Raw genomic sequence first — 12,155 nt, 5'->3', positions numbered from 1 at the left:
TTGTCTAATTTCAGATGGGATTTTAGAGGAAATGGTGCATAGTTACGATATTATTTCACCTCAGGTTGATAGCTGACCACCTCAAGGTTCCACCCAGAGAGAACCAGGACATACTATACTATGACTTTTTTTGACATGCTATACTGTGACTTTTTAATGACTTAATTCGACATACTATACTATGACTTTTTTCGACATACTATCATATGACTTTTTTTGACATGCTATACTATGACTTTTTAATTACTTTTTTCGATAAATCAATGTCACATTCTTCTGGTTTAACCATTTAGCCATTTAGCCTTCAATATTTTCATTAATAATACAAATCTAACATTTAGTCAAGCTTTTTAGCAACACATGTTTTATTGTCTTCAACTTTCCCACTGAACTGCTTGATTACTCTAAAGTTAACACTTCAAACAAGTCAAGTGGAGTTCAATATGTTTATTGCAAGTTAAAACAGATTACATGTAAATCAAGCTGGTCCATTGAGCAACTGGATTTAAACTGAGAAAATACACACAATCATACAATTTTAAATAAGTTTAAATAAGCTCCTGAGCATGCAGGGAGAACATACCCCCAAAACCTTTCTGTTTCTGTTCCCTATTCAATATGGTATCTTATCTAGTGCCTCTAAGTTTTGTTTCTTGGTCAATCCCCTCCCTTACATTTTCCCATGCAAGCTTCATTCTATTATACTGGTGCCTTAGTCACCAACAGCCCCATACAGTTCTCTGTTAGTTGCATTCACCTGGCTTTCCATCTTTCCCCCCAGTGATTTAACATTGTATGTAGATATTATAAAATATAAGCAGTGAAAACAAAAGGTATGTGTTAAAAAATTAGTTACATTGACTGATTATCGGTTATGCATTATTATATACTCCACATTCTTACAAATTTACTTTTTTTTGACCCCGTAGGTGGAGCTCTGCCCAGTTTCTGGCTAGATGAAGAAAACAAATGTACTCTTAAAAGCTTTGTAACAGTCATAGACAATTTAAACAACATTTAAACAACAGAATATAAAAAAGGCACCTATGTCTATCCTTTACATTGGGTTTGCTTGACCCATATCGCTATTTTCCACTGAGAGTACATCTTTCTTTGGTTGTTGCTTCATATGTTTCATAAATCCATAAATAGATAATGATTATACACTTTAGAAAACATACTTATTAATATTATATTCCATTTCTCCCATAGATCCCCCTAAATGCTACACACCGTTCCTTTAACAAAGCTACTCTTTTCATCTAAACTAAAAGTGTTCTGCTGTTTGACCAGTACTTTAAGGATGCTAAACATTTTATGGATAACATTGTGTCCAGTGACCGTTGTGTCAAATGCCCACTTATTGTCCATAGCTACAGCAGTTCTTTTTTACTTTTACACTTCGTTCCTTTGCTCAGATCCCTCAAGCTCATTGATGAGAGGCCTCATACTTTTCATCCTTTTAAGGATTTCATAGAGTGCGTCTTTGCCACCTGAAGTCAAACGCTGAAGAATGGCACTCATCTGGTCTTGCGTGTTGTTTAAAGATATCAAAGCCTCATAGTTCTCGTCTAAGATCCATCCCCCATCCGTGAGTTTTTCCAGGATGGCTCCTGTATCGCTCACTCTGTTAATCAGATGTGTCTGATGGCGATCCACAAAATGCTGACCTGAAGCAGGCAAATGAAAGCAAAGCAAGCAAACAGTGAATACTAGAAGAGCAGAAAAAGAAAAGAAGAACATAGCAATAATTTTCGAGACCACTATGTGAAGTCTTCTCATCATTTCTCAATCCAAATTTTAATTCATGCATATTACTTACCTCTTGTGGTATCTTCTGGTTGTATTTGCTCAGGTTCCGAGCAACCCATCCCTGAGGTTTTTTCTGCTACACAGAATAATGGAATGAGATTTAATTAGTGGTGCATACAGAAATAAAAAAACAACAACATTTATCTCCAAAAACAATGACTCAGCTATTCTGGATAATCTTTTTTGAACGTTTTCTGATAGTCAAATTTTTCAGCTGCAACAATTCTCTAAAAATTTTTACTAAAGCCTGAAACAATTTTTTTAGAGATTCTGCCAGGAAGATGTTTAATTATGCTTAAGTTATGGTATATTACCCTTCTTATCCTTGGCTGCAGGTTTTGTCTGGATGGCAAACGCTACAGGACCTCTGATGGTAAATCCGAGGTAAAAGGAAACTTGCCGTTGTCTCCAGAGGCTGTTTTGGTGGTTTGCATCCACCTCGATCACTACGTCACCAATAGTTGCATAGACTCTGTAGTTTCGTACCTCCCCATCAACTTTGACAAGGCGTGCTTGGACCTCGGGATCTTGGAAAATCTTCTCTTTGCTCCAGTTGTTGCTCCAATCTTGTTGTGTTTCCTCATTTTGCTCTAGAAACAAATTTTCGAGGACCTTTCTGTGAACAATTCTGTTCAGGTCTTCACCATTCCCAATGAAAAACAAGGGACGGAGGCACCTCGATCGAAAGTGCATCCTATATGCAACTTCATAAGATCGGCGCATACGCCGAATTAATTCATTGAGGTCAAGGACACATTTGGCTTCACTGCCTGTAGGCCAGGAGAGGAGCAGGGCTAACATGTGGAGCTCAGGTGAATCATTGGGGATCAGAGGCATTTTCTGTTTGAATGCAGCTAAATGTGTGCAATCAGCAGGAAACATTGCTCCCATATTTCTTAACATGATGTGAGCGAGGATGTAGTTGACCAGAGCTGTGACGGATTCTTTCTGAAGAAAGAGTTCTTCCCACCATATAGTTATTTCTTGAAGGTCCGATTCAGTGCATTCTCTGTCAAGACATGAGAGCACTCCAGCTGAGGTGTCCGCTAGGTTTTGTTTGAGCTTCTGGATGAGATCGGCGCCTTTTTGTTGGAAATCTCTGGACGGGGAGTTTCCGACAAAATTCCTGTAGCACTTTGAGGTGTCTTCGGAAATGTACGCGGGATCATCTTTCCTTTCAGGCTTTGAATAAGTCAGATATTTATCGAAGAATGCACATTTTCTCTCAATCTCATCTCTGAGGCTGTTTAACAGATCGTTAAATCTGAAGAGTTTGTTGTCTCCAAGTGATTCCAGGACTGAGCTCAAGGACACATTCTTTGTAAGAACTTCTCTCCAAGTATCGTTCTGACTGACAAGTAGGTCATACACAAGGTTGCAGACCTCCACATAACCAAACTGCCCTCTGATGTTAAAAATATGCGAGACTTTGGTATTGCCATCTCCTCTCATCTCCGTCCCATGTTCATTTTCAGCAAGTCTTTCTTCATCTTTGAAAGCTTCAATGGCCTTTGATGCCAGTTGCAAAATTTCCCTTGGTTTGGCAGGACGCTCTTTGTTCTTCAAATGGTTCTTATAGACCTGGCCCAGTGTATCAGAAACAAATGAATTCTGAGGATCTCTTAGCTTTGCTCTCTTTGCCCACATTTCAGCCTGATTGTAGTATTTTAGTTCTGTGTAATAAAAACGAGCAAGTGCTTGTGGAAAAAATGGATTTTGATGAAACAAATTTGACGCCACCTTTAGAACTGACACACTCTGTTTTCTGCTCTCAATCTTTTGAATATCTAGAATGAGCCTAGAATACCTTTCTACTACCTCTGTTCCATTGATTGGATCCTCTTCTTTTGGTTTTGTTCCTCTTTTGGTTAGCATGTCTTTGATGAAACCAACCAAAAACGGAGGGGGCTCATCTGTGCACAAACAATTCAACAAGTTTCTTGTTGTGTCACTTCTGGTCACACCGGATATAGCCATCAATTCAGTACATTGCTGTGCTATCATAGGGTGAGCCATGCAGACTTTTTTTTCTGATCTTTTATCTTGTTGGAATGTGACGATGAGATGGCTAAAGGGCTCCATCCTGTCCTCCAGTGAAATGTCTCCGTGGCTGTAGTCGTCATGTTTGAAGAAGTCCATGCACTGGGACTCCAGGAGAAATGAGCCTGGCACATAGGCATTGAGCAGGGATAAGAAGGCAGCAAGCTGGGTCTTCTGTGGTCTATTGGCTCTTTTGGTGGTTTGGAACACAGAACATGCCTCTTGGATGTAAGCCTGAGAGAAATTAGTTTGCATTATGTTAAAGCCGTGGAATTGTTTGTGTTGATCACTGTACCTTATGCTCAGTTCTTTCTTTTTCTCATCAAATTTGTGCTTCTCTTCTGCAGAAAGTACTTTTTGTAGGACGATATGGTCACTCTGTTGAACCGCATCCTTTCTTACACAGTTGAGTAAAATAACCACAGGCATATGGCTGGGGACGCATATCTTCTGCTCAGCAATTGTCATCTTAATGCTGTCTTGCAGTTTTTCCATAATCTGCTCATCATTCACCAACAGCAGCACAGTGTTGTGGTTGCGTCGACTGCCTGCTGTGAAAAGCTGGACCACCTCCTCTGCAACCTTTGTGATGTCTGAGGTTGAGCCCGTTAAAACAGCGCTCCTGAAGGTTTTCCTCAAGTCCCACAACACCTTCATGGCCAGCGTGGTTCCCCCACATCCTGGCTGGTGGAACAGTTGAACAGTTGATATTCCTGGGAATCTTCTCCTTTGGTGAATTGTATCGACAAGTGTGTCGTATCCATCTCGTTTGATGAAGGGAGTTTCAGTGTTATCTGACTCTCTCTGTTCACTGATGTGAAAGTTTAACCATGTGGGTGGGGCCCCTCTGTAAAGGTTTTCCTCTGTCTGACGAAGAAGTTCTGGAGGGAAAGACTCTCCTTCGAACTGATTTGCATAGAGGACATCCAACAGTGAGAGGGAATGCTTGAGTTCTAATTTTCCACTTTTGGCAGTGGACAAGGCTGGTCCACCTGCCATCTCAGACTTTCAGTTTCTTGTACCTTAATGAATGTAAAAAAAAGAAAAAAAAAGAAAAGAAAAGTATGTTATCTTGGAATGTGCTATTGAGCTAATGGTAGAACACATAATTTAATTCGGAACCTTTGTATATTATGAGTTTATATCATAATGCAACCCAAATTATTACAACACACACACGTGGTGTATACAGTATATATATATATATATATATATATATATATATATATATATATATATATATATATATATATATAGAGAGAGAGAGAGAGAGAGAGAGAGAGAGAGTACAACAATATTTGATATATGATGTAATAGTAATTAAAATAGTAAAAATAAAAAAGTAGCCACATTAAGGAAAACAATGGTAACCTTTCTGACTACTGTGCATGGCGTCTTACATTCATATATATATATATATATATATATATATATATATATATATATATATATACATACACACACACATACAGAGTTCAATCCTGCTCAATATTATTGTCTATAAAAAGCAGTAAATTGCTTTTGATAAGCTGTGAGTGGTAAGAGTAAAAATTAGGATCAGTGGGTGGAATGTAATTAAGTATATTTGCGTATACTTATGTACAAATTAAATGTGCTTTACTTGAGTATTTCTATTTTATCCAACTTTATACTTCCACTCCACTACACCTCAGAGGGAAATATTGTACTTTTTACTCCCCCGCATCTGGCAGCTTTAGTAACTAGTTACTTTGCACAAAAAAAAAAGACTCGGGATGAATTACGGCCCCAGAATCGGGCCCAAATACACCGGCCCGGTTCCGGATGCCGATACTGCTATTATTGCAGTGACGCCGCTGCTCGCACACATCCACTAACGTTCTTACATTGCGATAAAAAAAAAAAAAAACAGCAGCAGTCCCCTTCAAAATAAAAGCAATGCACCCGTATGCCGTGCATGATGTACAGTTATTTATGTTTTATTCCTAATTTCCAATTGACGTCCCGCGGGCCGGTCGGCGACAGCCTAACGGGCCGGATATGGCCCGCGGGCCGTACAATGCCCAGGTCTGTCTCACACTCTCGCGCTCCCTGCTCTGTGCCACCACACCCCGTGACAACAACAGCAACTCATCTTTTTAGACAAATTGAAACTTCACCATGTTTGGCAGTATTAAAATTGTTCTTACCTGTTTCCAAATGATGCAGAAGTCCTGTGAACAGCTACTACGATAACTACTGAAGGGTGATAGAGGTACGCACGCATTATATACCGCATGACACACCCACAGTGGGTGTGATTACAGAGAGACATGTGAATCTGTGAATGCCAAATAAAGTTATACTTTTTTATGTTGTGATCGAACTGTTTGCAGTTTGGTCATTCAAGGTTTCATTTGCGTCCTTCTTGAAAACAAGGCAATTAAAAAAAGTTGAATGAATGAAATGCCTTGTGGATGACAAATGGGGGAATTAAGATGTCTTTTGGTATTGCTGTGCTATTGTCGTGATTTGCTGTGAGTATCGTTTTATTGGAAATACCTACAAGGATTTCCAGTAAAGGGAGGGGTGAGGTTATTTGATCTATAACAAGCAGAGGACAGTTAATCATTATCTCTCATAATCAAAGCAACGTCATCACTACAGGGAAGTTACTTAGGAAATGAAAAGTTAAAAAAAATCCCCCATTGACTGATGTTCATATATCGTTAAATTACTATAACCCATGCATTAATGTGTAATTTTAAAATAGTAAATACTGTTGCAGCTGGTTGAGGTGAGGCTAATTTATATGTGAAACTAATGATTACTTAAAAAAATAATTATGTTTGGTCTGTAAAAAATAAATAAATAAATGCCTAAAAGTCCAACATGAGACCTTTATAACACTTGTTTTTTTTTTAAACAATAGCTTACAATAGTTCACTCTAGGAGCTGATACTATGAAATGTATGGCATTTTTTTTTTTTGCATAAAAAATGACTTAAACATTTAAAAATAGAGAAAACTAACTCCAAGTACTGTGGGATGTAATAAAGAGCTCAAAAAGTGTTTTTCAGTTTTATAATCTCGTTTTGGGAACTGTCAACCTTCAACAATGTCTCAAGCTGAATGCACACAAACCCCCTCTAACAGACAGATATTTATAAAAAATATTAAATATTGTTTGGTCACCGTTACATTGACTGTAATCCGTCATTTCTAATAAAATGTTGTATGCGAAAAAAAGGCAATTAAAAAAGTTGAATGAGTGAAATGTTGTAGATTTGGCCTTGTGGATGACACATGGGGGAATTAAGATGTCTTTTGGGGCGGTATTGCAGTCGCTTCACCGCACCGTTGTGACGAAAAGAGAGCTGAGGCAAAGCTCTCTATCTACCGGGCGATCTTCGTTCCTACCCTCACCTATGGTCATGTGGACTGGGTCATGACCGAAAGAAGTAGATTGTGGGTACAAGCGGCCGAAATGGGTTTCCTCAGGAGGGTGGCGGGCGTCTCCCTTAGAGATAGGGTGAGAAGTTCGGTCATCTGTGAGAGACTCGGAGTAGAGCCGCTGATCCTTTTGCGTGGAAAGGAGCCGGTCAAGGTGGTTCGGGCATCTGGTAAGGATGCCACCTAGGCGCCTCCCTATGGAGGTGTTCCAGGCACGACCGGCGGGGAGGAGACCCCGAGGGAGGCCCGGGACCAGGTGGAGGGACTATATCTCCAAACTGGTCCTGGGAGCGCCTCAGGATCCCCCAGTCAGAGCTGGCTGATGTGGCACCGGTAAAGGGAAGTTTGGGGTCCACCTGCTGGAGCTGTTGCCCCCGCGACCCGATCCCAGATAAGCGGTTGAAGATGAGATGAGATGAGATGTCTTTTGGTATTTCTGTGTTACTGTAGTTATTTGCTGTGAGTATCGTTTTATTGGAAATGCCTACAAGGATTCCAGTAAAGGGAGGGGTGAGGTTATTTGATCTATACAAAGCAGAGGACAGTGAATACTTATCTCTGCCCTATAATGCAATGAAACAATATCCTGGAAACATAACAATGCATTCTTTCATTAACAGTTTGTTGCTTTGGTGATTTAAACCTGTTTGTCAGGTTTCACCAGAGTCGGATTAGATCTCTGTGGTTGACTCATTCAGATTGATGTATGAACATTGAACAACAGTTGTTATGGACATATGTACGGTTGATGTGCAGCTGTTAGTTACAGTGCTTGAAAAATAAATCAGATCATTTACTTAAGCGCAAGTGCTAATACCACACTGTAAAATACTCCATTACAAGTAAAAGTCCTGCAAATGATACTAAATAAAAGTATCTAAGTACAATCAAACTGTTTTTGTCTCCCTCTTTCCTCAATCTGCTATCTTTGGATTTCGTAACCTCTCAAACATCTTTCGAAAGAAAGCAACTTCACACAGCATAGGTTAGCAAATATATTTTAATATATAATATTTATATTCATTTTAGCACAATGACAATGGCATAATTTCAGTTCAGTCTCATTTAAATCATGACAAAAAGCCACACCTTTTGTATTTACTTGAATAATACCTCATATCATATTTTGTTGCAGTCATTACAAGATACATCCTGAAGTACGTCTTGCCCCATGAGAGGAAAACCTTAAAAGAATGTTCTAACAGCATTGAGCCCATGGCATCCAACGGGGTTATGTTATGAATTGTACGTGAAAACATAAAATGTAATGGACGCTCTTTGATGCATTGTTAAGCACAGCAGCACATCTCACATAATCAGTTTCTTTTGTCGCCGAGACGGAATTGTTTCACTTTCTATATCTCAAACTTAAATTAAGCAATAAGCCTTGACTAACATGAAAAAAAATGGATTGACAGTGGATACAAAAACACACCAGTCACTTGCAACACCATATTGAGAACGAAGCACATTACAAAATAACACGCAAAATATGAGAAAACCTCCTCCCACTGACTGACCCTCGAGGCAGTGACACACAGGACAATTCAAGAATTTAACTCAGCAATGCTACTTCAATCAAAATGATGTTCTTCAAGTTTGCTCTGAATGCTGCCCATCCTAAATAGATCAAAAGTGACGGTCAAATTCACAGATGTGCCAACTCTCAAAAGCTTTTGAGATATTTTGTGTAATAATAACACATTATTAGACTTTTCAAGTCCAGTCAGGCACCTCAACGACTCCTCCCATGCTGAATCAAATTGCTAGATGCCTGTTTTTACATTAAACCTCCAGTTACATAGATCAGATTACTGTTGAAAACACAACACCTCAAAATAGCCTATATTGACCACTCACCGCGCACACAAGCCACAAACGTTAGTGTGACCAACTTAAATAAAGATCGTTCACTACAAACATCATGCGACGTTGCTAAAAGTCAAGCAATGGCATGAGTTCAAGTCCCTTCACCGCTGCAGTTTGCAAGTGAGTCAAGTTGGCACTTTTTTTTTACCTATGATGGGAAAGCATGCTTTTTTTTGTCCATGAATTGTAAACTTTATTTGTCAAAATAAAAACAAACATATTTTTTTGCAGTGCAGCTCTGGAGAAATGCAAGTAGGCGTGGTTAAAAAGCTTGCGCACAATATTCAGGAACGGACAGTTTAATGTGACTCACGCTGGTCCCGAAAACAGAAACAATGCTGCACAACTTCACACGAAGCGACTCCGACATTCAGCATCTCTAATATTAACACAACTCATGATGATTAACTACATCTCACCATTTCACAGCATTCTTGTGCAAGACCTGCCACACTCAAAACGATACTGACTAGATGCAGACGTGTGGCATCTTGTACACATACCAGAGAAGTATTAACCAACATATTTCTCTCTGCTCACACCTCAAACAGCTACAACCCAAACGATTCTTCACTTTACTTACACTACTCTACCCAGCACATGTACTCATGAAGCTACCTCTTCACTCCATCACTTCCTCCCTGCGCCCTTTAACCATTCAAAATATAGGAACAAGTTATGTAATTCTTAATTCTTAATAGCTTTAGCCTCTACAATTATAATACATATAGCCAGTTAGCTGGTGTTACCTGGAGCACAAACAAACAATTCAGATTCAACCAGCTAAAAACAGTACACAGACACAATAACTAACCCGCTGTTTAGCTTAACGCGGTTGCACATGCTACTTACCTAGATTGCTAACTAGCTAGAATGGATTGTTTAGCTGTATTAGCTAGCTTCCTATGCTCTTCTAGCTAGTTTTTCTGGCTAGGCAGGTAGCATGTGCGGCCTTCTTAAGCTAAATAAAATGTTACAGTCTGTCAACAAATCTTGCATGGCAGCTGGATTCTCTCGAGAATCCGGGGATCATCGTTTATTTAGCCTACAGTTGGTTAAATCAGAATTTGACACTGCTAATACTCTAGCTAACAGACGCTAGCTGGCTAAATCGCTCAATTGGTTATTTTACTTATTTATCCATTTAATATTGAACATTGTGTGGCTCCATATAGCACTAGAGTGATTTCTTATTTTTCAGATGAGGGTTGTCAATTGCCTTTTTTCAATTTTATTAAGTAAAATAAGAAAATACTGCTAATGATCTGGTCGTAAAGACAAATTCGGATTCAACATTTCTTGAACTTGCCACACACACACCTGGCCCAACATTTTAAGACTTTAGGTAACACTTCAAATTTTCTTTCTCTTGGTGCAAATGTGCAAGTGACAACATGCCTCATACGAACAAAATGGCAGATTATGACTTTGTGACTGCTTTTTATCTTTTGTCATGATTTGGAAACTCTCTGAATAAAATCATTTCACGAGTAGTGACCACGACACATCTGATCAAATACGACACAGTAAAACATAATATGTTACAGATCAGTTAATACAATGAAATGAGTATCACTTTGTTTTTTGTTTTTTTGTAAAATCATCACCCAAAGCCGAAAACAGCAAAACATGAATGAAGAGAATAACATGAATTATAAAAAATGTTTGATGCATGTTCTGCTTAACATTAGATAAGCAACACGTTTCCCTCCCCTTGATTTGTTTCCAGTTAGTGAATCAAAATCAGGATACATAAAAACAACAATATATAGGCATTAAATAAATTAATCAAGATCAAAACAAACACAGTGATATATATTCAAAATACATATTTACAACCTAATAAAATGGAAAAAACAAACAAAGAAAGCACAGTCTTATCCTGAAGGGAAAACGATACTCTTGATTGAATGACTTTTAATTGACGGTTAGCATTACATGCTGAACACCTCCACACAATATCTGCCTCTTCATTTCCTACTTTATCTATACTCATGTGTTGGTTATTATCAGGTATATATATATATATATATATTTTTTTTTAGTAGGTTTATACTGCTGCAGCATTTACTTAGTTGATATGTACTTGGTACATGGAAATCTAAATTTGACATCATTTGTGACTGATATGTTGATATGTGCCAATTGGCTACCGAGAGAAAATGCCACACATGTAATCCACCTGGCGATGGAGTCAGGGGGGCTGTGCCATGGTTAATATGGTGACATCGATGAGGGTTGTCTTTAGAAGGGTAGGAAAGTGGATATTAAAAGCAACAAAAAAAAATGAATGGAGAAAGGTGCGGCACAGGCACATTTCGATGCTGACAGAAATTGGAACACTCCAGTGAATACGCTGCTAACCAGGAGCGTCTAGTGCATCACACAGTTGGATTTTTTTTTCCTTTTTTGATGTTTACAGATATTGCATGGACAAACTACTGACAAACTACCACACAACTGTTAACTGTTGAGTCCATGGCCTACCCCTAGAGAGATAAAGAGATACAAAAAAAATAAAAATTAAAAGTCACTTGGTCACATACATCTAAATTCACAAGTTGCTATTCAAAGAGCACGTCAAATAAAAAGAGAAGGAAAAGAAAAATACAATGGACCAAATCCTCCCTTGCTGATATTTTGTACAATAATGGAGAGACATGCTAACATCTGGAAAGAAAAAACCTGCCTTTTGGTTTGTAAGGTCACCAAAGCTCTTCAAGGAAACTGGTGAGCGGGAAAGCATTTACGGACAATAATCACATCCATTTTAACGCCCGGGAACAGACCATTACCCACAGGTCATAGCAGTAAGTATGACTGCCTCCCTTTGCCTGACAATTAAGCTCTCAGTCCAGCTCTGTGACAAATGCAGTGGTCCCACTTTGTGTTCACTAGGTTCAAGCTACAGGAGGGCAGCTACCGCTTCACTTGGGGTCAGGCCTAGCGGAGGCTAGTCTGAAAGCTGAAGGGACAAATCCACCCAGAAATACTTACGACACTGTTGTACATTACCAATCAGA

The 12,155-nt window shown here is 38.9% G+C and overlaps 1 protein-coding gene across 2 annotated transcripts; it reads right to left on the bottom strand.

Moving 5' to 3' along the window:
- Positions 1–442: 442 nt before the first annotated feature.
- Positions 443–6,215, bottom strand: sb:cb1081 (sterile alpha motif domain-containing protein 9-like). Of its 2 annotated transcripts, none has more exons than XM_068728374.1 (4): positions 6,021–6,215; positions 2,127–4,874; positions 1,823–1,888; positions 443–1,670 (listed from the first exon to the last, which is right to left on the bottom strand). In XM_068728374.1, exons 2-4 carry the CDS (start codon positions 4,849–4,851, stop codon positions 1,396–1,398), a joined length of 3,066 nt encoding a protein of 1,021 aa, XP_068584475.1. In that variant the 5' UTR covers positions 4,852–4,874; positions 6,021–6,215; the 3' UTR covers positions 443–1,395. The 2 variants fall into 2 exon arrangements, with proteins under 2 accessions (XP_068584475.1, XP_068584477.1); XM_068728376.1 differs by having other exon boundaries at positions 1,823–1,885.
- Positions 6,216–12,155: the final 5,940 nt, after the last annotated feature.

The sequence above is a fragment of the Cebidichthys violaceus genome, unplaced genomic scaffold (assembly GCF_023349555.1).
Source record: "Cebidichthys violaceus isolate CVI_PGR_0920_01 unplaced genomic scaffold, fCebVio1.0.p SCAF_41, whole genome shotgun sequence".
Lineage (NCBI taxonomy): Eukaryota > Metazoa > Chordata > Actinopteri > Perciformes > Stichaeidae > Cebidichthys > Cebidichthys violaceus.
Note: the sequence above shows the minus strand (reverse complement) of the source record. Positions and strands in the feature narration are given on the sequence as shown.

Excerpts from the sequence above, each read along its gene's own strand:
- sb:cb1081 (XM_068728374.1), bottom strand. The coding sequence starts at position 4,851 with ATGGCAGGTGGACCAGCCTTGTCCACTGCCAAAAGTGGAAAATTAGAA. Across the intron at positions 1,889-2,126 it reads TGCAGCCAAGGATAAGAAGG|CAGAAAAAACCTCAGGGATG; the intron begins GTAATATACCAT and ends TATTCTGTGTAG. Across the intron at positions 1,671-1,822 it reads ACCAGAAGATACCACAAGAG|GTCAGCATTTTGTGGATCGC; the intron begins GTAAGTAATATG and ends TGCCTGCTTCAG.